This window comes from Anser anser (assembly GCF_964211835.1).
Source record: "Anser anser genome assembly, chromosome: 5".
In the NCBI taxonomy this organism is placed as follows: Eukaryota; Metazoa; Chordata; class Aves; order Anseriformes; family Anatidae; genus Anser; species Anser anser.
Genome location: NC_139725.1, coordinates 38,586,527 through 38,613,034, shown reverse-complemented (window position 1 = coordinate 38,613,034; position 26,508 = coordinate 38,586,527). Strand labels below are relative to the sequence as shown.

General features: G+C 47.7%; 1 protein-coding gene across 1 annotated transcript; it reads right to left on the bottom strand.

The window, feature by feature from the left end:
* Positions 1 to 9,292: 9,292 nt before the first annotated feature.
* INS (insulin) lies at positions 9,293 to 15,684 on the bottom strand. The gene is made up of 3 exons (XM_083836775.1): positions 13,473 to 15,684; positions 12,576 to 12,779; positions 9,293 to 9,498 (listed from the first exon to the last, which is right to left on the bottom strand). The coding sequence occupies exons 1-3, from the start codon at positions 13,555 to 13,557 to the stop codon at positions 9,362 to 9,364; spliced, it is 426 nt and encodes a 141-aa protein (XP_083692901.1). The 5' UTR covers positions 13,558 to 15,684; the 3' UTR covers positions 9,293 to 9,361.
* Between the last annotated feature and the right edge of the window lie 10,824 nt (positions 15,685 to 26,508).

Here is a 26,508-nt window from a genome sequence, read left to right as displayed (position 1 = left end):
AGTCCCTTTTAGGGGAATTAACTTACAACCCTGAGTTTCATCATTAGAGGAAGATTTGCCTGAGTCACCAGGGTGTTTCAAGAGCTCCCATCCCAATTCCTGCTGAGCCCCCATCCCAGGTCCTGCCCCAAACCAGAGCCCTGCTGGGGAGGGCAGTATTCCCAGGGGGTCCCCTGCACACCTCAATGCCACTGGGGGCACAAACCCCGCTCTGGTATACGATGCCTGGTTTACAGCCACTTTCTCCCACCCGCCACCGCCCTCACCGTTTCCAGAGACCCACATGAAAGCAGCAACAGCACCGTCGGGGTGTACAAAGTAGGAGATGACTCACTTGAAGCCTTTGCTCCCACCCTCAGGATGCTCTTCCGTACCCAGATAGGGAGCGATCTCCTGGGGAAGGGGGGTGGAATATGTCAGATGGATTTTATTTTTATTTTTTTTTTCTCAAAAGCTTTCATTTAATCTAAACAACTGGCTTGGGATGTTGGTGCTCGGCTTTTAAATGAAGTAATTTTAAAACTAAAGTTTTCTGGGCGTGCTTCTGCCAGGTTCTGGTCTCAGGAGGGAAAACAGACAGGAGGAAACCTTGAGCATCAGTGATTGGTATGATGTGGATGAAGACACTGCAGCAGGGGAAGCAGTTTCCACCGAGTTAGAAGGGTTTAAGTGGTGGTTCCTGCCCTTAAGATACTGCAAAGCACAAGAGCATTTCTATTTCCCAAGTGCAGTGGGAGGACCGTGCAGGCTGCAGCATCCCTGCACCCCAAACCTGGCCATCCCTGGGAAGGGGGGCAGGAGGTGGGAATGCTGGACAAGAGAAAGCAAGTGTTGTCATCTCCATGCAAGAGAGAGCTTGAAGACACCTAAAAAGATACCTGCCTTTGGCTTTGTCACGAGCACAGGCTGTGGGGAAGCAGCCTCCCAGCCGCAGCCTTGTTTTTCAGTAGGAGCTGCTACCCCCAAAACCACTTCCTCCATGCTGCTTCTGTGCTCTGCAACCACCCTGCTGCAGTTTGCGAATTTGCCGGGGCAGAAATCGAGGCGTGCAAGCCCAGATCATGGCAGAGAGGGGAAGGAGGGCTCTGCAAGGGAGGCACAGGAGCCAGAGCCAGAGCTGCTGCACTGAGAGTGCCCCCGCAGGACCTCTGTCGGTGCGTGGTGTGAGCCTGGTGTCCACATCTCCCCCAGGCTGCCCAAGGGAGAGAGAGGAGCCATCAGGCAAATGGTTTGCGAGGCAGGTTTATTACACGGTGCAGGGAGGGGTGTCACCCCAGAGTGCCCACCGCCATGGAGGTGGAAGTCTTCTCCTGGACCTGCCCCAGTCATCGCACCTGGCCATCAGGTGTTCTTCAAACAGTTTGCAGAAGGTGTCAGCACATGCGGAGGTCAGTACAGGCTAAGACTGATGGAAACTTTAGAGGGCTGCTTGTATCCAAAATGGATTTGCTGGCAGCTTGGTTGCTGCTTCGGAGCCACCCATAACAAAAAGCCCAAATAAGTCCCTGCCTGATCCCTTTTGCACCAATTTCTTTTTTTTCCCTGACTCTCTGAAAGCCTGCCAGGCTGCGGGTGAGACAGCCCCATGCTTTGGAGGAGTCACCCCCATCACAGGCAGGCTGCTGCTCCCCTCAGCTCTCGATGCAAGCAGTGCAAACCTTCTGTGTCGACAGCTGAACTGCCCCACTGGGTAGGTGCCTCTCACCCCATAGAAGCAATCCTGCCCAAGTGGGACTAAGCTCACCTTCCAGCTCCTGTAACACATTTGACCGCTGTGCACCACGAGGACCCTTCCCATGCTACCACCTCGGTTGTGACCAAGTCTCTCTGAACCTTTTTTTTTTGGATAAGTGCAGTGAGCTTCCTTGCTCCCCGGTAGAAAGGCAGGTTTCAGGCAGGTCAGGTCATTCCTGCTGTTCCTTTCTGCTCCTTCCCCGAGCTCCCTTTCATCCTTGATGTGCTTAGCGTTGAAAATGTGGCCCATTGTCTTTTATCAGGCTTTGCAACGGGTGTGTTAATCCACCCGGGGCTGTGCTCACTGTAACTGGAACAAACGTGGTGTCGGCAGGAAAATGCCCCACACACCTGGGGGAGAGATCCCCCAAATGCCCGGCGCTCCACTCTCCCCGCAGAGCCTCACTCCACAGGCGGTTCCGTGACATTTATCTACTCCCCAGCAGGATCCCCTTGTGGGCTTGCCCTAACTCAATCCCACAGACACCTGGCTTTGTTACACAGCTCTCTAGCTCCTGGTTGGTGCAGAGACGAGTTTCCAAATTGCTCATTTGTGCTTGAGGAGCCTTTGTTTAAAAACCTGGGGGATCCACGTGGTTAGGAGAGGACCAAGCATGAGCCTTTGCCAATGTGCATTTGGGTAACTCATTATAATTCTATTATTGTACGTGAGCGGATAGGTCTCCCCACCACTGAGGCACTTCATGGAGAATAACTTAGACCCTTTTCCTAAAATGAGAGACTGTTACAGATCCAGCCAGCTCTTAAGTCTTTAAATTCACTCGAGTCAGACAAATTGGCCACGTGTTGCTCTGTTTGGCCTAAATTCAAATGAAGCTCTGCCTTAAGACACTGGTGGGCAGTTGTAAAAGCCCAAACACAGACCTAAATTAATGGGTAAGATTTCACCTGATGTCTTGGGGGATGCTCACCCATGTACCCGAGGTCTCTAGGGGGTTTTGTGGCAGATCCGTACCCCAACCTCCCACAGCTGAGCATCACCAGCCCAGACCCAGGGACAACCTTTGTTTCAGCTCCTATTGCTTAGGTCTGAGGTTTATGTATTTTCCTGGTGCTTTCCAAGCTGACACAGTCTGAAACTCTGAGCGCTCCCTCTGCTGGCTAAAATATCATTTCATAATCACTTACTAGGGCTCATTCACACTGGAAAGACATGGGAAGAGAGCAAACCCTCCCCAGGGCAGGTGCATCTTGGGGGACACGCTGCAGCGGGGATACCAGTGCCACTGTCCCTGATGGTGGGGCAGGACAGCACCAACAAAGGGTCCAACCTAGACCCGGCCTGAACCAAAGCTTCCTGACATGATTTCCAAATGCAAAGTGTATAACCCCAAATATCTGCACAATGGAGAACCAAAACAGCACGTTGCATTGCAGGATGGGTGCTGGTGGTCACCTGCCCTTCTTCGCCCTTTCAAGGTCCCAGGATTCGGGCACCTTGTGAGCAGTAGTACGGTGTGGGGAGATGACCCAGCTTTGTTTGACATGTTAGTATTCATATTCAAGATATATATCTATGCTCTGGAAGTCCTTCAGTGTCAGGGTGCGGTGGAAACACCCAGGGTTTTATTTGGGGCTGCTGTTATTGTGGATCTAAGCCTAGGTATGCCCAAAAGGGGATGACTGGCTCAGAACCACATGCCTATCCAGCCCAAAACATTCCATAGATATGTGTAGCATCCAAGGAAATACCAGGCAGGAAAAATTTCCCCAGAGCATATGATTTCTTGCGCTGCAGGGTGGCAAGTGAGCCAGCAGTTAGGGTGCTGGAAGTGCACACTGGAAAATGTGCTGCAGGGAGCACCTTGGCGTCAGGGCCATCCTCGCTTGGTGTTTCACCAAAATATGGGTTTATGCTGGAGCAGAGCTGATGGATTTTGCTTATAAACCTGAATTTCCTCTCTAGTAGAGAAAAAAACACCTTTACATAGAGACCAGAGCAAGAGCAGCAGCAACCCAACTCATCAGGGCTCAAGGTGCCTGCAAGGGCTGGTAGTCCACAGTGCCATCAGCCGTGCAATGTCAGGGCCAGCATCCCCACCAGCAGCAGCCTATGGGGCAATGGCCTTGATGCAACTTCTTGCTCCAACGTCACATACTGAGCCCCAGCAGGTTTTTCTCCAACACCTTGCATCGTCTGTATTCTTTCACCCCATAATTTGTGGGTGTCCCTGGTGCCCATGGCTGCTTGCCGTGTCCCAGGCAGGGATGCGGGCTCCGGATGCAGGCTGCCCTGTGCTCCATCCCCTGGCAGCCTCGGGGACTGCAGGAGGAGGGAAAACCATGGCAGGGATCCTGCTTTAACAGATTCCCAGCATTTTTGTGGTGCCCTATTTTGGTGACAAAGCCACGGGTAATTGCTGCGCTCTGGACAGATATGTGAAACCTCAGGATCTTTTCCAGGTCGTGAGGACTGTGAAGTCCAAGAGGACAGATGAATTCCTCGGGAAAGGCTCCAGAGACCAAAGCCACTTTAGGGAGAAATTGGGATGCAAATAGCCTTTTTGGAGATGAAGAAGGTGCAGTGATGCAAGGTTAGCCAGGGCCAATGTAAATGGCTTGAAAGTCGCTCCCAGCCCTCCGTTCTTAAATGGGATGCACAGCCAGAGCAATGACCCTGAGCATCTCTGCACAGGGTGAGGATTAAGGGGAAGCATCTCAAGAATGATATCTGGGGTCTGCAGTTAAAAGCATGAGGGAAAATCGGGCATGACATCAGCACTCAGTGTCACTTGGTGTCCCCCGGGTGAGGTCATGGATCTCAACAAAGCAGAGGAGATGCTGGAGAAGTGTTTCCCACTTGTTTTTCATTTTTCTTTTTGGGACTGAAATTTGTTATTTCAAGGCAAAGCGTCAGCATTTGGAAAGGCATGGCCACTCTTAGCTTGCAGATATTTTAAAAGTGACCAAAAAAAGCAATTTGACTGCAGTTTTCACAACACAGGTGGTTTTATTAGAAGTGGGTCAACCCTTGAGCTGCTTCACTGTGATTTAACTCACCACTGAAATCAGCAGAAGCCCAAGAGCCAAGAGATCATTTATCAGAGATAATTTTTAAAAATCTCACCCAACAATCAATGCCAAATAGGAAAAGCTGGAAGGTTGGGTGTGCAAATCCTGCCCGCAGGCACATCTGCAGCCTCCAAAGCAGATGAGCTTTCTGATTAGTGGAAAAAAGGGTGAAAAGGGTAGACATTTTTCCATTGAAACTTCCACAGAATGGTTTATCGTCAACATGGGGCGGGTGGTGTCATTTATATTTGATTTTCCGTTTTCTGATTAGAAAAGAGGAAGCCGTGCTGTTTTCCGACAAAAAGTTACATTTCAGAAGTTGGCAGTTCTGTAAAATAGCCTCCCCCACAAAAAAAATCCACCATTAAAAGGCCAAACGACAACAACCTGGAAATCAAAAGCCAAATTTGTTTCCGTTACCCATTTTCTTCCAAAATGGGAAAACATTTCATGGGAAGTTTTAGTGAGAGCAACCAGGCACATCCTGGAAATCCTGGCATTTGCCACGCATAAAAATAAGTTAAATAAAGTCATATTTTGGCCTGTTTTTTCAGGCAAAGAAAGGAGCTCAAGGGAGCCCTGTCCACCTCGCTGAAGCTGGCTAGGGATGGAGGGAAAGGATTAAGGCCCAGATCATTTCCTTGTGCGCTCCTATGGTCTTGCTTAGCTTCCCGTTATTGTCCCAGGTCTGCTCCCGCCTGTGCTGCCCAAGGGGTTTGGGGGGGGATGTGGGACCCAGCCTGGCATCGAGCTCGGAAAATACTGGCCGCCTTCCTTAGGAATCATTCACCCAGAGACAATGAGCTGGCAGCGGCTTTCCAGATCAATTTATAGCTGACCTAAAGCTTTCTTCCTGCGGGGGGTGAAAGGAGAAGGAGAGGTGCTTTTCTTTGGCCAGAATGGGTGTCTTTGGTGAGGTCAAGCTAAATCAGAGTGTATTTAGGTATAATCTAGCTATTTCTTATACTAAACGAATTTGTGAGTTTGCAGGGTGATAGAGAGTGTTCTTCTATCCCGGAAAAGGAAATAATACAGCCAGATTAGCTCCGGGAAAGTGGCAGCCTTGCCTTCCTCTCCAGATAAGCCGGAGCAGCGCAGCCCAGCCTGCCACCCGAAGAGTGCTGCCAGCCACCCGGGCACTGCCCCCGGCCACCATGCACCCACGCTCAGCCCGGATCTGTTCCCATTTCCAAGGGAATTGCTCCCATTTCCTTGAAACCAGAGCCCACGTCAGGAAGGGTTCAGGAAAAAGGGGCAACTCTGGGCCTTTCTTTTCTGGGCAGCGTTAACAACACCGCAGCCCAAAGAATTTGTCTTGCAATCCCCTCTGCGGCTCAGCTTTCAATTCTCTATTCAACCAGCATGAATGAAGCGAAGCCTTTATTTGCATTCTCTTCAAATTGCCCTCCACCACTAGCATGAGACCTCTGGAAGTTTGTTGCAAGGAGCAGAGGAGCCAAGATATTTTAGCCGGGCATGATGCCCCACCACTAACGCAAAATAAAAAAATATAAAAATAAATCACTTCAAAGCAACTGCTGAGTCAGAATAAACGGGGCTTGGATGTGTTCGCTTCCCAAAGATCACAATGCAAAGCCCCGGCGGGAGGAGCAGGGAGGGAGGTCAATGGAAGCGGCATTCCCTGTCCCTGAGTCACTTCTCCTTCAGGAATTCAGATCTGGCATCTCCCCAGCACGTCTGTGAGCAGGGAATTGCCTCCTTCCTAGCAGAGACGGGTGTTATAAAGAAATCCTGCAGCGAGGGGCACCCCACGCTGTTGCCCATCCTCAGTTTTGGGGGTGAAGGGCTCTCGGCAGCCCAAGCCAGCCAGCAGCATCATGTTTTCAAGCTGTGTGCTCTGGTGCAGAACCTAGGGTTGCCTTCAGGCTTCCTTCCCTGGTGTGGCAGAAAAAAAAAAGGGAAAAAACACCTTTGTTCTCCTTTGGCCTTCACCTCACTGCCACTCTTAAAAAGCAAAGAGCAGGCCCTGTCCAAGGCCGTTATGTTATTTTCAGTTTTGGAAAGCAAGCTGTGCTCAGAAAGATTTTTTATTTGTGATCTTCTCTGGTTTTTAAATTCGTGCAGTATTTTCTCCTGCACCTCCCACCATACATCACACACAGGACAGCTCTTGCTTTGGGGACGAAGGGAGCGAAAGACCTGCTGTCTCCTCCTCCCAGGATGCACAAAGGTTGGGGAACAGTGGGGAATGGCCACTGGCTGCCATCACAGGGGGATCACCAGGTGGGCACTCAGTGTGTCCAAACCCAATCCCACCCAACATCCGAACCCGCTGAGAAAACATCAGGCAGCATCTTTCAGCTGGTCCTGCCTCATCTTCATATTTCGAAACAATTCCCACTCTGCATTTGCTCAAACCTCCTGCAGTTTTTCAGTGGAAGGAGAAGAGTCCACCCCGGGGTAGCCCAGAGCCTGGTGGTTTAGTGCATGGTCTTGGGCAATCAGGCACAGAGGATGAAATCCCCACAGTGATGCCAGCAGAGCAAGCACCTGCATCTCCCACGGTCCGGCTTGGTGCCCAAACCACCCTTCCTCCCGTCTAATCCAGCCTTGCTAAAACTGGTCCAGTCCTGCGGGAAGTGCTGATGTTGATGAATCAACATTTTCCAGCAAAAAACGTGGCATTTGCAGTTTCCCAACCAGCCCTAATTGAGAGCATTCAGAAAAAAAGCAAACAAACAAGCAAGAAAACCAAACAATGGCAGAGGGCAGGGAACGAGACGGGCATCTCCGACCAGCTGTCCTCGATGGGGCATCGCTCCTGGGGCCCCCACGGCAGCATCCAAAGCTCGTCCTTTTGCAATTTCTTTCTAGGGGAAGATATTTTTGACTTAGCAGAACCATTTGGCAAAAAGGGTGCTTAGAATTTCCTGTGCCTGTTTGTTGTTTTTTTTTTTAAGTGTGCAGGGCATAGGCTCATGCCATGGTCAGGGTCCCCACTACCTATTTTAGATGTGTCTCAATTTATCAGCAGTTTGTAGAGACAAATATTTCACTACAGTGGATAAGTTGTGGTGATTCTTGGCAGGTTTTCTGTCTGTCTGTAGCCAGCGTAGGTTTCTGAGCTTCCAAGCACTGTGTCTGCAGGCAGTTGGAGGCCCCAGGCTCTGGGGTCTGAGCCTCTTGCATAGACAGCTACCATCTGAAATGCAAAGTGTTGGTAGAAAGGAAGGCTCTCTTTTTGTCTTGTCCAGCCAAGTATTTGTGCTAGCAAGTCCCAGCCTTATTGTAGAAGAGCCTCTCTGCTTACCCATCTTCTACAGACCCTGGCTGCTGAGTCCAAGGTCTTGGTCCTAGGTGATGCAGGACAAGTCCAGGTGACTCCACCAAGCCTTGGGTTTTCAGCTGTGGTGGGGAGCAATGCCTCATGAGGAAGACCTTAGATCTGCTTCTCTTGGATGTGCTTTTCCCCCATACCATGCAAGTGGACCCAGCCACAGCTCCTCTTCCCTGCCTCTGGGCTCGAGGTGACTTCTCCCTGGGATGGATGTGCAAAAATTTGGGATTGTGGGTGCAAAAACAGGAGAGAAAGGCACTGGCCCAGCAGCATGTGTTAGCATCTCAATAATACTGCTGCTCTGACTGCCTGGAGGTGCTTTGGTTCTGGCAAATTTCAGGGCTGCTGCAAATATCTTATTAAATGAGAAATGAAAATCATGGTGTGAAGCGATTATTGGCAGCAAGGGAAAGCAGAAGGCAGTCAGGAAGGGCAAGCATCTGGTCCAGGACTGGTACACTCAAAGCACAGCCCTGAGCATCAATAGTGATGGATGCTGCACTGGCGGCAGACAGCTCAGGGAAACTCTTCTTGGCTAAAATCTGTTTTCTGCGACTGATTTGTCAAATACTTGTGAATAACAAGCACATCCCACAGTAAAAACTCCTCCTGGGCCTCTGACAAACAGCATGGAGAACGGGACACACTTTCTAAATTGGTTGTGGCACTCGGCCATGATTTTTCTGGGTACAGTTAATAGGTGACTTAATTCTTTACTTAATCGGGACTGTTTCCGTTACACAGCTGAGGAAGTTCAGTCTCCCGGCTGCCTCTCTATATTTGGACTGCAAACTGCAGGAAGCTGACCAGTGTGATGTTTCCACGCATATTACCCAGTAATGTTTCCCTAGAAAGAAAAGTCTTATTCAAGGCTTTCTGCCCCTTCCTCTTTGTCTGCCCAGGCACCGAGGGTGGGGATGCTCTGTGTACCCCCCTTGGCTGCATAACCACTTTGCCTCCCTCACAGCCCCTTCATTTGAATGGCAGAAGCTGAGTGTTAAGTGATAGGTGGCTCTGGGACCTTTTAAAACTGCCTTTTCCAAGCACAGACCACCAACCCTGAAAGTAAATGGTTCGGCCCCTCCCCAGGACATGGACACATGAACCACTGACACAGTAATCATGGACACACAAACCATGGGCACACCAACTATGGACACACCAACCATGGACACACCAACCATGGACACATAGCGCAGCCCATGGACACACAAACTGACACAACAGATCCACAAGGTTTATTCAGTTGCTTTGAAGGTGCAATAGTGTAAGTGCGTGTCTCTGCCAGCCTCTCAGCTAGTTGCAGTAGTTTTCCAGTTGGTAGAGGGAGCATGGGTTTTCGCAGCATTGCTCAACAATGCCTCGCTTGACTTTCTGGTATTCCTCATGTTGGAACGGCAGCTCTCCCACCTCGCCATGCAGGGGACCACTCACTGGCAGGGGAGAAAAAGATAAGCCACACATCATTCACCATACGTCAGCCCTGGCTGTTGAGCCCTGTGGAGACCCCTTTTTCAGACACCAGACCTGTAAGTGGAGAGCTGGCTGGGAAGTGGGGAGGCAGTTGCAAGTTTTTCCCCAAGCTGATGTGCTCAGAGCACCTTCAGGCTCTGAGTTTCCTCTCCTAAAGTAATCCCATGGTGCACAAAAGGAACCAAACGGAGTGGGTATTGGCGCTGTGACAGACCCAGGGGTACAGGGACTTTACTGAGGCAAGCATGTGGAGAGGAGGAAAAATCCTGCACCCTCTCTGGGGTGAGCAGCTAGTAAGTAAGCTGATGGTTGGTCTACTCCAAGTGACGAGCTTGAAAACCTGTGGGCGGAGCTGTCCAGAAGTCCAGTGAAAATACAGAAAATGGCAAATAAAACAGTGATTTTTCCTCTAGGAAGAAAAGAGCCCCTAACAGCCAGAAGAAAGTGCCTGGAAAGCGAGACTAAGATGTGGTTTCTAGGGCAGCATGAAAGTATAGCTCGAGACGCAAAATCCCCAAGCCCCCAAAGCGTGATACAATGAATGAGGCACAAGAGTAACAAGAAATCATTATGCTAGCTTGCTAAAGGGAAAACTTAGAAAAGATTTAGCCCAGCATTAAGTAGAAGAGGAAATAGCTAGTCAATGTTTTGTGATTTATCTGTCTTCATCCTTCAAGCCAGCTGCAAGCAGACTGTAAACACAACCAGCTCATGTGACAAAGAGGTGGTGGCTCAGGCAAGAGTCATAGAAAAAGAGGTAGGAAGTCCTCAGATACTTTCAGATAGGTTGGACGTGATGAAATTCTCCATACAATATTTAGGGAATTGGCTAACAAATCTTCTGACCCACTCATAATGGTCTTCAGTACCCATCTCCTCACACTACAGCTGTAGGATGATAGGTCCTGGCCCCTTCTAGGTACCAACATCATGTTCAGGGGCAGCTCTCCAGAGTGCCTCATCCCACCTGCTTGAGACCTTGCACATCTTGCCATTGCGCTTAACTGAATAAACCCAGGCTGTGTTGCTCTGTGCCTTCTGATTTCCATCTTCTGAAAGCAGCCTTTACAAAAGCTGGCTGGGTATGGGACAGGGCTGGTGGTGGCAGGTAGGTGCAGCAGGTGGTGGAGATCTCCTCTGCCCTGGGAGAAGCAGCTGTACTTCCCAGCCATGAGAAGGGCCATGCTCCCTGTGCAGTGCTCCCACTCCCAGCTCCCACCTCTGAAGCCCCACACCTGCACCTCTCAGCGGCCACAACACTGGGGAGAGGCAGCACTTCCAGCAGGTCCCTGCATGGCGCACTGCTCCCCACACCATTCCTCAGTGTCATCTCAGGAAAGGGATTAGCAACAGACAGAGAGCAGAGGAGTTGTGTTTTTCAGTGCTCTGCCTCTGTTTTGCAATCTGTTTCCAATTTTGCAGTTTAGCTGCTGATAGGAGTCATTTGCTCTCTGCTTGCAGCTCCTCTGACGCTCAGGCTGGATCACAAGTGAACATGAGAAGCACAGGACAGGCTGTTTCCCTGAAGCAAAAAGTTCAGACATAGTGTTTGATACAAGTTTAGGAGTTTGCAGAGCTCGTTGAAGGCTGGTAGCTTCCAGAGCCAGATCAGAAACGTCTTCCTGGGTAGGAATGAGACCAGCTCGTCTGGGGGCAGGGCAGGTAGCAGGGAGCTGAGTAGCTCTGAGCTGATAAAAGTGTTTCCTGTGTTACCGATTTACAGAACAACTGCTCTGCTGAAACAAAAGGCGAAGCAAGGAAACCAACCTACCGCATTTCTGTGGGGGCTGCAGAATGTCAGTTTTTTGCCTTCTTAATCTGCTGTACAAAATAAGGTAAAGATGGACACTGGCTCCATCACAACCTGCTCTGGCTAATCCATTTACCACCGTGAAATACGAAACAATATAAAGCTGTGGGGGGCTGCAAGCCTGTTGAAGGGCAAGATTAGTACTCAAAATTACCTTGGAAACTATAGAAACCCTCTGAAAAGAAGGGATACTGCTCAGCAAGAAATGGGGAAGATGCTAGAGGAAGGCAGGAAGGCTGCGTTGCACACCCAGGATGAGGAGTAGGCCGTGGTGGACCACCAGGCAGTGGTCCTTCAGGGACTGAAGATACATCTGACTGGTGGCCAAGGGGGACAATGGTCTCTATCAAACAACAGCACACTGCTGCTTTGGAAAAGACAACCCCTGTGTAGGAATGTGGTGTGGAAAACATGCAATATCGTTCTGCCCGCTTGCTCACTCTGCTTGGCGCTGACCAGGCCTCACCTGGGGTCCTGTGTGCTTCTCCAGACATCACCATTAAGTAAGGTTATGGACCAAATGCAGAACAATTTGCGTGACAGAGTTCTAGTATATATGCCCTGGGAAGGCAGTCTGGGGGTGTCAAAGGGTTTTGGCTCAGAGCAGGTTAAAACTAGACATGGAAATAGTCTTTAAATAGTTTGAAAAGCACCCATAAGTGAGTAGACTCTTCCCTTTGTCTGCTATGGAGAAGACAAGAAATAATAGACAGCAAGATACATTCAGGTTAGATATTAGGAAGCAATATTCAAGAAGAAAATCAGTTAAGCACGGGAATGGGCAGTTTCAGAAGACAGAAGGTTTTTATGACAATACTTGACAAGAGTGGTCAGGAATAGGATGGAGACAAGTGCCCCATCTTGGTGCAGAAGGAGGAACCTTGGGTTCCTTCTGCCTTTATTTTCCACGGTCACTCCCAGGCCAGCGTAACACCCCACACGGGTTGGGATGTTGCTGTTCTCAGCCTCTCTCTTCCAAAAGAGAAGCAGAAAAGTTCGAGCTTTGACTGACAATTCCTTCTGCCTCATAAATCCTCTTCCCCTGCCTGCCCTGCCACCTGCCTTTTTAACCCGAAGATATTTTCATTGGCAATACGATGCTGCTGGTACATCAAAGGTATTCCTGGCATTCCCCATCAAGGACATTCCTGGTGTCACCATCAAAGATAGGTGGCTGCCTTTTGCATCACATAGCATACGGACACAGTCATGGTCAACCTGACTTACCTAGAGGCTGCTCAATGTCCCGTCGGGTTTTGGGGGAGTAGAAGAAACCCCGCTCTCCACACACCAGGTAGAGAGCCTCAACCAAGTGGGAGCCACAGAGGTGCTGGTTGGCAGCCGCGTGGCTGATCCCAGGGCCAGAAAGAGCGAGAAGGGCCAGGAGAGGCAGCGACCGGATCCAGAGAGCCATGGTGAGGAGAATGAGGCCTAGGGGTAAGAAGCAGAGCAGACGCAGGGTGGGCTACAAGGGAGAAATAAGCTGCCATCAACCATCTTATGCCCTTTAGCTCCTTTGGACCTCGTAAAGAGGGAAAGAGAGTTTTATGCATCAGGCTCTGAAAGTCAGAGTAAATGCTGATTACAACCAGAAGTCCATCTCCATCCACCTGCTCTCATCATTCCTGGCCTCCCTGCTGTCTCCTCCTAAACTGCCAAACTAGACCCCAACACCTATATATGGAGTGGCCTTTCATAACACAGCCTTTGTGGGCATTTAAATGTGTAGGGTTAAAATACGTGGGCTTTTTCTAGCCAGTGCCTGTGTACACAGGCTCTGAGGCTGCAGTGCAAGCACCGATCTTGGACAGAAAAGCTCTGGAAAAACAGAGCTCAGCCCAGAGTAGGGGCATTTATTTTGGAAGAATCATCTTGCCGAGCCCTGTGGTGCACCTGCCCAGGAGAGCAGAGATCAGCAGACACCTTCAGAGGAGAAACCCATTCTGCCAAGTCAGAAAGGGCTGTTCTTTATGCTGTCCCAAAAACAACACAACATGCTCAAAGATCTGAGGAGACCTCATTTTCCTGGACTAGCAAGCCAGCACTTGTCACCAGCTGCTACATCCACTAAAGAAAACAGCTGCACACCCAGCTAGAAGCTAGACGGGAGGCAATCGGACTTACCTAAAGAAGAGGCAGCAAGCGATAGAGAGAAGTTTGCTCCTGGAGATGAAGACCTTTTGGTGGTAATTTCCCCATTCTTTCCCATATTTATATGCTTTACATTAGCCCAAGTGACACAGGGGCTAGTACAAGCCCCACCTTCTCAGTGACGCTCCCACCAAAATGTTTGCTGCTTGTGCACATTAATTTCCATCAATATGGCATCAACAGGCCTTGAAGTAAGTTAAGACAGAAGCAACAGTTTGCAGTTTCCATCTCATTTCAGCTGACCTGTTTTTGTTTCCCTGAAGCTCTGTGGTGAGCCATCAGCGACCCTTTTAGCGGGAGATAAAGGCGCTATTACAGCTGCAATGATTACTAATGACACTAATGCTGGCAATAGGCACTGCTGGCATTGGGGTGGCCAACAGCTGTTTCTGAAATGTAAAATTAAAGGCAAACAGGTTAATATGTTTGATTAATATCCCCTTGGAAAGTATGCAGCGATGGGACCGAGTTGTTGGTGTGACCACGCTGCAGTCAGGTGCCGGAGGAAGGAAAACACATTATTGCACGAAGGCTATCTGAGGTTCATGTTGAGAGACACGTGCCCTCCGCTTGGGCCGGGGGAGGAACAACGCCTGCTTTTCACAGGAGATGGCAGATATTTGTTTTAGCTCAGGTGGGGTCCCAAATCAGACCTCTTGAATTGTTGTGCTCCATGGTTGAGGGCAGCCAGAGCAGCCACCATGTTTAGTGTGAGCATTGCAGTGTGCCCCTGTTTTCTCATGTTTGTGCAAGTCAAAGCTGGCTCATCTGAGCTGGGCCTGTGATACTGATATATTTTCTGAGTGCACTTGCTGTGGTGGGCTATTGAAATTCAATATCCTGTAGGGGAAATTGGAGGTGGTTAACAGAAACCGGGAGATAGCTGGTCATCTCCACTCTGTCTGGTCCTTCTCAGGGAGACAAATTCTTATGGCCATGACCTCATAAATTCTCTGTCACTTCACTTTTCCTTCAGAAATTAAGTTACAAAAATACATTACATGGTCAGAACTCATCATTGAGAGGGAGAGCTTGGAAAAATGACTTGCATGTTAACCAGCGCAGGGGTGTCTCCTAATAGTAGACCGAAGAAGGGCTCCAGTGGAGTGAAGCCACTGGTTAGTCACGTCTCCAGTCCTGAAGGATGTGATTCCCAAATTCCAGAGGTGGGTTGTGGGAAGGGACCACTCTTTTTCTCTGCATTTCTGGTGATGGTGTGGTGAGTATGAAGAAAACAACAAAGCAGATCTGACTGGTACAGTACTCAAGTAGTGCCCACCGATCTAGCGGAGAGCCTGACACAGCTGAGATGTGTGATCCTTCACGATTCCAGTGTGTCCCAGCTCAGACACCATCTGCCTGAACTCTGTTGCCTGCTTAATTTAGAATACTCCCGATCCTCTGCACACAGTATAATTCAGAAGGAATTTCACCCAAATCAGCGGATAGCATGAGATTTGAACCAGACCCTCAATTTCTTGTGTTGCCAAAGCGATTCCTCCCAATGACTTCCACCTGCATGTAGGAAGTGGACCCCTGTCATGGCTTTGAGAGTGAAGTATCATATGTTTGCTAAAATGACTGTGACTGCAAAAAGGCTGGTGAAAAGTGTTAAATCTCCGGCGAGCACACATAAAGGGGACTCATTTGCTCAAATGGATGCGAGACAAGGTTATCGGTTACATCCCCTGCCATGTGGGTCTTTCATCCTCATGCTAATAAATCCAAGTTGTGATGCTCAACTACAGTTAATAGCATCTCTGCATGATGTGTAACACTATCTCTGTCTCCCTTCCCCTCAAAAAAAGATATTTGATGTACTTGAATGACCTAGTGCTCTATCCCTGAAGAGGGTCTCGGGTTTCAGGGAGACAGGAGTACTCAGACTCAGTCTCTCTACTAGGAAAAGATGAAGAATTAGTGGCTCCATAGGATAAAACCTGACATTTTATCACCTTGCCTCCAGAGCACTGAGCCCCCACCCAGCATCACACTAAGGGGCAATTTGCAAAGTTACCTAATGAATCCCCTTAGCGGTCATTTTTCTGTGTTCACAACATGCTGCGAGGCCCATTTCTGAAGACACCTCAGCCCAATGGCTGCCTTGGAAAGGCTCTGGAGCAAGGGGTTCCCCAGGTTAATCACACATTGAGATTTGTCATTTAGGGTTTTCCTTCTTGCGCTTTTGAATGCTACCTGAGCTCATCCTAACTTGTATTTATTTTATTGATGGTGGGAGTTTGTAAGAAGGCTCCTTTATCCACTATCTTCTGCCTTGTAGGTAGCTTCCCTGTTGGGCTTCCCTGGGGCAGGGCTTACCTTGTTGACGTTAAAAAAAAAAAAAAAAAAAGTCTCTTTTGTGCTGGGAGGGCCAAATTATTAGTCTGTTGCTTTTATTACACTTGGCCAACCAAATCCTGAAGGCAGCTTCGAAAAGCTCAGCCCAATTCTACAACATGCTGAAACAGGTGAAGGGCTGCTGATGCCTGAGTGTTCAGAAACCCCTCTTGGCTTGCTATGGTGTGGGTGCAAAATTAAGCTAGAAGATTTATTGGAAGGAAAAAAGATATTGCATTGGCTCAGACTTCAACTTTTCTGCAGAAATTTCCTAGTAGGATTTTTTTTCCCTTCTAAAATATGATAACTTTGATTATTTATTGGAAAGCTTTTTTTTTTTTTTTTAATACCATAAAAGGGCCTTTGGAATATGAAAAATGCTAGCAGTGATATAAACAGATATGAAATAGATATAAACTGTGGAAAGTTTTGTCTTAGGGTGGGAAAATCCCGTGTCAGCAGCCAATTGAGGGGGGCAAGAGGATCCCATTTCTCGATGGAAAATCTTTTTCTACAGCAAAATCTCAACGCACTCCTCCCAGACTGGACTTCCCCATGATTTCCACATGGTAAAGCAGAGATGGGACAAATATCCATCTGGCTGGATGACCTCCACTCAGCCCCAGCTCCTTAGCTCCACACTGGGCTAACTTGGCTGAAGGGTGGAAGCCTCTAGGTAGAAGTGGGTTGCTTCTGGCTCCTGCCCTTCGTGCTAAACCACCGCTGGACGTGACTTGAAGCCACCTCCCTTGCTCACATCCCCCCAACCCCAGGCAGTTGCATCAGTGGGAACCAGGTTTAGGCAATCCCTGGTGTCATGTAATCAAGTTTTACAGTCTGCTGCCAGCACAATAAAATCTTTACTACTGTAGATGTCTCGCATTTTCGAACCCTGTCCTGCAGAAATAACAAGCCCATTATGGGGGAACTAGTTAACGATTACAAGTTTGTGCAAGCTTTACTGAAAGCAAAGGTCAGCTTTGGAGGTGGACAGGTGCTCAGCAAGGAGCTGGGGTCCCCAAAACACTGGCCACCACTCCTGGGTGGCTTTGCCTTGTCCCTGTTGGTGGCTCCTTTGCAGTCCCCATCTGTAAGGTGAAGGAAAAGGAGGTGAAGGGCAGGGAGAGGAACCTGGCACCGAGGAGGGTGCTTAATTATGTGAATGCTTGCAACCAAATCCTACGATGCCTGCAGAGATACGTGGTGGCCCCATCATGCAGGTGGGGCAGCCGCTGTGGGCTCGGGGGGAGAAGAGGCTGCTATAGCAAAGGGTGAGGCTTATCTGGAGCCACACAATGAGAGATGCCCTTGCTTCAAAGAAACATTGTGCAAGCGGACAAGTGGGCTGCTCACTGGGATAAAAGTAATCCCAGCTCCTTCTATAAACTAATCTGGACAGCCATAATGGTGCAGGGCTCACGAGCTGTCCCCATCTCCCCTCCGGCCATGGGGCCCAAGGGAGATGCTCCTACCAGACTGCAGGTTTCACAATTTTCCAGGTTCTTCCAGGCCAGGGACGTTATCTCACAGCTTAGAGCACAAAGGGTTGATTCACGAAATGGAGGGTGTAACCCAAAGCCTAGTGTAACCAACCAGGCTTTTCCCATTGGCGTCCATCATCTTTGGGTTAACCTTTAACAGCCAAGGGGCTGCAGAAGAACTCAGAGAGGGTTGTGAGTACATCCTCACCTTTGGAGATGCATCTTGCTGGTAGAAGATGCTCCAGGGAGCCGCTCTGAAGCACCAGCAGCTTTCATTAGGAGACAGGAGTTTCCCATCTGTGATGCGGTTTTGAAGTCAGCTTCCTATAACTCAACCCTTCTGCCCACCCCACTATGCACCTCTCAGCAGTGAAACCCTGACTTTAGGCCAGCCTTGGACCCTCACCCAGGCAAAATGGTTTGGCTGCACCTCGCCAAGCCCCCTTGGCCTCTGCAAACCCAAACCTCACACAAGCACAGCCATCTGAGCAAAGCAGACTGAATTTAATGACCTTTAGTGTAAAGCTCTCAGAATCTTCCCAATCCATCTTGGGAAGGTTATATATAGAGATCAAAAACACAGGTACGCTCCTTTTAACCCTGTTAAAATATTACCGGACACAGACTTTTTGAGAAGGTAGAGGTGGAAATAGTTCCTAAGAGCTGCTAATAGTTCCTAGACACAGCTATTAGCAGAACAAATTGGTTTGTTTATCAATGAGGATGAGATGAAATCTGTGGCTATTAATGGCCCAAAAGTAATCCTTCGTGTAGATAGAGAAACATTAGAAGAGGTGATGACACCCTGCTAGAGGACAAGTAATGAAGAGCAAAAGCAGCAAATAAATTCCACAGAGCTGAGAAGGGCTGGATAAACAGCCTGATCAGCACCAATCCAAAAATACACATTTTCAGCACCATTACCACATCTGTCCTTCTTCGTGGATCAGAGTTGGGGAAGTCTGTGAGAGCAACCAAAAAGGATTTTGACTTGGTCCTCAGGAGATGACCATGAGAGGGGCCATGGAGTGCATCAGGGAGTTTTCTCCAGTGTCCACAGCTGTAGGCAGCAAAGTCTCGTGGTGCCACTGCCAGGGCATGCACAACAGACAGCAATAGGCAACACTTGGAAAGCAAAGACATGGACAACCTGGAGAAGCCTTTGATAAAACAGAGAAGGAGGAAAGCTGGTCCTCAGCCACCTTGCTGGAAAGCATGGGCAGGCCACCAGAGAGCAGCAGACATGGCAGAGAGTGACGGATGCTATAACCAGCCAACGCAGCAAGGTGGTAAAAGAGGAAAGAAAAAAAAATGAAGGGATGGTTTTGGATTTGTCCCCTGCTGTAAAGTGGTCCCACAGATTGAAAATAAAGTACCATGTCAGGTACGTCTGTGTTTTCTGCCACTGCTCATTTCTGCAGCTGTGAGTGCACCACGGACATCTGCCATAGCGTCCCTCATGATAAAATCGAGGTCTGTAAGTGATATTGTAAGAGGACGTTTAGGGACAGTGTGCTCATTCTCGCACAGCATTTTCTGCTGGGTTTCAGTAGGAAGCTTTGAAACCCCATTTTCTGGAACAAACTTCCTCCTTTCCCCTCACTCCCGCTTTGGGGCTCCCAGCTCTGATGCTATTAATTATCCCCAGCTAAGTGGATCATTTGGAGCACTTAAAGCTACTTTCAGGATTTGGAGGCACACCGGTAACCGGTCCGCGGGTTTGCCTAGGGGTTCCTAGACAAGGAGGTGTAAATCCTACTGATAAGGCTTGTTAGTGTTATGGGGCTGGGGAAGGGGAGGGTTGGAGACAGGCACATGGATCGCCGGGGCTGGGAGGGGTGAGCAGCCCCCTCCTCCTGCGGGGAGCCCCGCGGGCAGCCAGGGTCACGCTGATTTACGGCAGCAGAGGAACCGGGGCCGTTAATTCAAAGATGCCGCTTATCGGTGTTTGGAAAGCAAGCTCCGATCTGTTCGTTAGCGATTTGGCCTTTGCTGTAAATAGAGGGGCCCCTGTGCTTTGCTCTGACATTTTTGTCCTTATTATCTTGTCTCGGCCTCAGAGGGAGGTGGGAGAGTTATTTAAGGCTGACCTTAGTGGAAGGAAAATGAACAACTCCCTCTCCCCACCCTGTTTTTCTCTCTAAAGTCCCGAGTAACAACTGTTGCACTGAGCTATCTGTGTGAGATACTTAATCCTTCACCGTCCCTACAAATATTTTGTAGATCAATTCACCCTGCTGTGCCCAGAGAGCTGACAGAGAAAATAATCACAAAGACACCCAGTAGAACTAATGCCAGGAGTGAAAAATGGATTTTGCTTCATTATCTGTCAGGAAAATCAATGAGAATGGACCGTGACTGCGTCAGGGGCAGGAGCTCACCTCTAAGCATGTCCAGTCTTGCATCCCCATGGCTGACATCGAACTCACACCTGTGTTTTAAACGAGCTCCAGAACCAGTTGCTCTGTCCTAAGAGCATCACCTGTAGGAGCGTGTGATAGAGCAGGGGGATGTATTGTGGATATGGGGTCTGTGTGCTTGAAATTTAGACTTCAGAATTTAGCTTTGTAAGGCTCTCCGTTCAGAGAGATTCAGTCCAAAATATCTCCCAGTCAGTTTTCAAGATATTTCTGATCCTTTCTGATTTTGGCCATGCCATTTCTGATTTTGGCCATGCTGTGAAAGTGTCAAAAGGTTGGCTTTCCTCGAGAAAACTGCATTCCTCCCCCCCCCTCCCGAAAAAAGAAAGAAAAAAGAAATAAATATAATTAACAAGTGTACAAAAAATTAAAATGAATTCTTTACAGTGGAAAGTGCAGTACCTTGTCCAATCTCTGGGGAAAAATAATTGATTTGAGCTGTATTAGGAATACAAATGACAGCTCAGGTCAGCCACAGTCTTATCCAAATCAATTCCCATCTCCGGGGAATGGGGACGTGTGCATACCTGCCACTATAGGAACTGTAAATAATTGAGTTCTTCAGAGCAGTAGCATCACGGCACAAGAAGAAGGATTGGGTCCTGAGAGGGCGGATAGAGGTTCAAGCCCCAGATCTGCCACTTAGACGCTTCTTCCCAAAGCTGTTTAGGCATGTAATTACTTTTCAGGCTCTGTGCCTGGTCTGAGTCTCTCTGATTCTCTGCCTCCTTTTATCTGTCAGCCTCTTACAGGGACAAGAGCACTCCTCTACCTCCCAGGCGTGTAATGAAGATGAATTCATTACAGCTGTAACACTTTAATGAGCGCTATGAAGATACAGGGCATCCTCACAAGTCCTAAATGAGGGAACTCCCCCTCAGACGGTGCTGGGGTGCCTGGATGCATGGTCCAGACCCATGTCAGCAATGCATTAATCCACCTCTATCGCCTATTCTGGAAGGGATTTAACAGAAAAAGAGCCTGGCTTTCCTGTAAAAGCCAAGCTGGTAGCACTGTATGGAATTTGTTTCCTTAAACATAGGGATTACTCTGGAGTAGGAAATATTTATGTGGCCTTGGGCATCTCCTGTGGACTCCAGGGGCCATTCTGGTCCTTGGGTGCCCTGTGTCCCATCCACTACTCCCATGTGGATGCAGCAAAAAGTCATCTAAAATAGTTCCCATGCTTAAGCAAGCAGGATCCATCCATAATGGCTTTTAGGAAGGTGTTCAGTATATTTAGGACCAAGGTTGCCTAGCCCGGTCACTTGCAATCCAGACTCTGTTTTATGCCTGGGGAAAACATGAGGATCCCTGCTACCAGAGGGTAAATCAGTTATGTATTTTGTGATCACAGTGGATTATCTTCAGTTTTACCCAGTTCTTTTCCTCGAGCAACTTTTTGCAGTGAGGCACATAAAGCAGAAGTTGCCCATAACTCTGCATCTCCCTCTACAATCTCCTGGAGCTGGGGTCCCCCTTGTCCAACATAAACTTCAAAGAGGGTTGCATTCAGTGAGCTGCACAGAGCGGGCTCTGGCATAGGCAGAGAACTCATTTGCAACCTTCACTAAAGGCATCTTCCCAGTGTTGAAATAAATACTCCACTATTCACATTACTGGAACTAAACAGAAATAGTGGGAAACGCTGGGAGAGAAGGCACGTAGTGAAGGCAAGACCCCTGTTGTGTTACTATTTAAGAAAAGACCTCCCAACTACTGTTCTGTGCATAATTGTGCAATTAGTAATATCCTGGCAAAGAAAGGCTTAGATCAGCTCGTCCACAAACAAGGGATCATTTTCCACCTCTGAGTTCACATTCTACATGAGAGCAAGTTGCAGCCCTCCGGCCCCAGTGGGCCCCAGGCTGTATTTCATGCCCTGCCTGCAGGCTGGATGGCAGGCCTGGAGCTGGGAAGCAGAAGGACACAAGAGCCAAACTCGGGATGCTAGACCAGAAATATATTCTTTATTCTTAATATCATGTCAGCAGCAGCACAATTCCAAAATGAAAAATAAATCTGTGTCGTATTTCTTTATGCAGAGAGACAGAAAGACAGATCCATCCACAGCAGCAGCAGTGACAACAGCAGAGACCGCTCAGCAAGGCACTGGGATGCACTGGGACACACTGGAAGGGTATACTGGGGCCTGGCTCAGAGGAGGGCTTTTGTCCTGTCTTCCTCCCTTGCCTGCCCAGCCCATGCTCCATCTACCATCCCCTCGGCTTTCTCCTGGTCACTTTTTCATAGAGCTCACAGCCACATTTGGTGAGGCCAGGGGGAACAGCATGAAGGCTCCCATAACCCAACCCAAAGGACTTTTGTTTGGCTCTAAGCAGCCACATAATCCTGCACATCCGCTCCACTGTCAGGAAAAGGGAATTCACATCATATTTTGGTGGAGTGTGTGACTGGGGGACACATATGTCCTCACTAAAATCTTGTCTTCGGAGTGTCCTTGCTTAACGCTCCCAAAGCAACTCTAAACTCAGCCAGCCTTGTGCACAATACATAAGGGATACCTTAAGATGAAATTGAAAGCTTGGGAAAATTCTAACAGGACCCAGGGAAAAAAATAAAACTGGGAATAGCAGAGGGCTACAGGAAATCCCAACAATATCAGAGATTACATCATGGGCTGTGGGTGCCTCTCCTGGTGCTGCTCCAGCCCACAGGAAGCCGATGGGTGATACAAGCCAAATGTTCCCTGATACGGGAGAGCAGGGAGCGAGACTCGAGGATACGCCATCCCTGTTAGTGGGGCTGTTATGGGAAGCAGTAACAATAATCTGAGCTGGCTGAGCCAAGGCAACACCAAAATATCAACTGCTCCAGCATGGAAAACATGCTTTTAAAAGGGTCTATCAAATAACTTATAATAACTTTTGTCTTTAGAAAAGGAATACCATCTAGTGGCCCAAGAAGGCAGTAAGGAGATGCAATGGCAATTAGAGAAGCAGATGAATTTAGAAAAAGAGAGAAACTGCAGAAGTGGATAGATTAACATATATAGTGCCGTGTTTCACCCTGGAGCAAGGGAGAGCTCAAAAGGGACCTGATCATAGAAAAAGCAAAGCTAAAATTAGACACTCGTAAAAGCAGATTGGGATGCAAAAATTAAAAATAACTGCTGTATCAGCAGGAAGTGATGGAGAGAACTAGACTGGGAACCATCACAGGAAGATGATTTCAGGGATGATGCAAACAAATGGGAAAAGAAAGAGAAGTTGAGAATAGCAGCATATCCCACAACAACTTTGACTGCCATCCTGGGACTGGCAGGTGCAGCAGAACCAGCTGCTGTAGCTATTACAACGACAGGAGTGACTCCAAGGCAGGTAGCTGCAGATATTAAGCCTCTGAAAGAAAGCCCAGCTGTAGCACTTAGAGAAACTGCTTCAAATTTTGAATTCAATGGGAATTAAGAGGTTGGCTGATAAGAGCATGTATTCAACCAACCTTTACTCATCATACACTGGGCACCTTGATAAGCGCGTTTAACTAACTTGCCCAGCAGACAGGTAGGACAGGGGTGCAAGCAGCAGCATTAGCATTAATCCATGAGCTGGGGAAGATGGAGAGCCTTTAATGAGCTGATGGGAAGTTGCTGGAATATCAGCACGACCTGAGACCATGTGCCCACCCCAGCAGAGCACAGGTCATTCCATCACCCCTGGCAGCCACGATGTTGAGTCAGGCTCCTTGGACAGGGGATGAATTAGGAGAACTAGCGGCAAAAATGCACCCCTGCAATTCACAGCTAACTCCCATACGGCAAAATGCAGGGGAAGAACCAAATTATAGAGCTGCTTTCACATTAAGAAACAAAAAATATACTTTTACTTCCACCCCACAGGGCCGAGCACCTGCCCTGCTGCAAATGCTTGTGTTAGGAAAGCGTTTGAATGATAGTCTCCAGAGGACACAGAAAAGAAATTATCTTATCTGGATGATATTCTAGGGAGTGCAGCTACAGAAGAAGAGGTACAAGAAAGAAGTATATGAGTTTTAAAATTAATAGACCAAACGGGATTTAAAGTCGATTTGAACATGGCACAATTAATGCAATCTCAGGGTAACTGCTGGGGAATTGGAAGTGGTAAAACAAAAGATCAATGCTAGGAAGCTTAGACTTTCTGTGAAATAAAGACTCCCATTACTCAGTCCCAACTCCTAAAAGTGCTGGGAAGATTTAATTTCTTGTGGTGCCATATCCATAACATTGCTAGTACTATCAAAACATTATGAAAATTACAGTAGAAGAATCAGGAATGGAGCTGAAGGAAGGATCATGATGACATTTTACATAAAGTGAAAGAAGCTGCTTGAAAATCTCCTGCACTAGACACCTGGCTGAAGGAAAGTCATTCCTAATAAGAATTTCAGCACGAGCTGATTCTGTGGGAGCAGTACTGTCACAAAAAATAGTGAAGGAAAATGGGTACTAATACCCTATAGGTACCAAAATTTCCCTGGCCATGAGCAAGCCTGGTTTGGGCTGTGATGGTCCTCGAACCTTTCATCGTTTTAGTTGCATACTCTGTTCTTAACCACAAAGAGAAGAAATGGATTAAAATGTGACTGTCCTTTGAAAGGAAACCAGTAATAAACCAACGGTATTGTACACTCATAGGAGTTCTAAGGTTGAACAAGGAGGAAAAATAATTCGGGATACTGCTACTAGTGGAATGAAGGGACAAATAGTAGGGAAACTAGAGCAAGGATCATGCCAAGGAGCAAAAGCACAGGCTGTCATCAAAATCAGTAAAAGATATAAATCCAGTATGTCTCTACAGGTATCTACCATGTTGATAATGGCATAAGCTCCTGGATGCCTGATAGGGAGAAGGGTGATGGCAAGCAGTGGGACACCCACATAGAGAACTGGAGGTTTATTTTACGAGCCTAGAGGGAGGGTGGGAATCAAATATACATAAAGAATGTTAAAGCACATAAGAAGACTGAAATGAATGCTGAGAAATAATTTAATGAGCAAGCAGATAAATTGATTCCAAGTTTATTTACTGCAGCCCCAACCAGGAATCAGATAGAAGACAAAAAGGAATGAATACTGTGGCCAGCTGAATGACAGCAAATCATCTTAGACTGTCATAATTTTATATAAAGGGTACAGGGTACTCTAAAAAGAGTGCAAGGAATTTTTATTTGGCCCCAAACAAAGCAAGAGATGGAGGACATAAGTAAAAACTGCATAAGGTGTGCAATGATGTAATAGTGAACTAGTAAAAGAAAGCTGCCAACTCTACTGCATTAGCTAACAAAGGATGTTGGCAAATACTACAAATGGATCATGCAGTTAAGCTGTCAAACTAAAGGAAGGTATCAATATCTCTTTGTCACCATTAATATCTTTTCAGGAAGGTTTTGGGTTTTTCCCACTAAAAGGAATACAGCCACTGTAACTGTAAAAATCCTGCTGAAGATTGTCCATAGGTATGGAACAGCAGCTGATGTAGGATGAGATGAAGGAGGGGGTTTTGTAAGTGAAGCAACTCGAGTCCTAATGAGTAACCTGGGGATTAAGCAAAGATTGCCTATTCCCTATCACCTGCAATCCTCCAGACTGATAGAAAGAATGAGCCAGACTATTAAAAATAGACTAAAGATAATTGTAGGACGATGTCCAAAATGATGGGCTGAAAAATTACCCTTGATATTAGTAGAAAAGAAGCAGTGACATATCAGGGACTGGTTTACAACCCTTCCATATTTTGTTTGCCTAGCCTACTCCTTGGTGAACTGTGGCCAAGACTCTGAAACATTAGGGCAAGATGAGAAAGAAATCAAGGCTCAGAGGCAACATGGGAAAACAAGAAAGAAGAATAAAATTCATACATAGATTACGAAGTAAGGGGCCAAGTAATGTATCCAAAATTGGATATAACAAGCTTAGAGACAAAATGGAAGGGGACTTATTATGTTACTAATAGGATAAATCCTCTAAGATACTAAATAGACGAGGGCAATGGTAAATACAAATGGGCTCATGTTTCTCAGATGTCTCACTAAGGGGCCAAATCATTCTGGAATCAGTCATAAACGTGCCAAGAGCACAGACACAGAAAACCGCCCAGCGCCCAGCCTGCTCAGCACTCCCGGCATCATCCCAGCTCTCAGAAACAAGGGGGTGCCGCTCGCTTGTGCTCACACGCGTAACCACAGCAGATCTGTTTATGTGCCTGCATACTACTAGCTGGTGTATGCTTTAAGCTTTGCTTATTTTCTATTTTTGTAGGGCAACAGATTTTACTACAGCCCCACGAGCAAGCAGCAGCTGAGAGAGTCACGGTGCAGTGATGCAAACTCTGAAGTAAGGCGGAGGAGTTGAGGTCTCCGGCAGTTTGCAAGAATTTTTAACTTGGCTCCTCACTCCATATTAACAGCTTTGTTCTTTTTATACATTGCATTAATTAGAGACATTTAACAAGGCAGATAATGATTGTAAAGTGCCTTGGAGAATCAGAGGCGACCACCCTTAGACCTTTACAGATTTGGAGGCCAGATGAGCATCTTTTCTGTGGCATTATAGCTAACCCATGACCTAACCTGCCTTAGCCTCGCTTAGCTTGCTGCAGCTGCTTAATGTAATAGTAATAACTTAAGAACCCAAATTAAAAATTGTTACAGCTCTTAAGGGAACATTGAGAGTTACAGCTCAAGATCTGAATCCACACAGACTGGGAAATCATAGCTGAAGCTTTGGAAAAATGTTCTAAAATTACAATAACTGAATGAACTCAGTAGTTT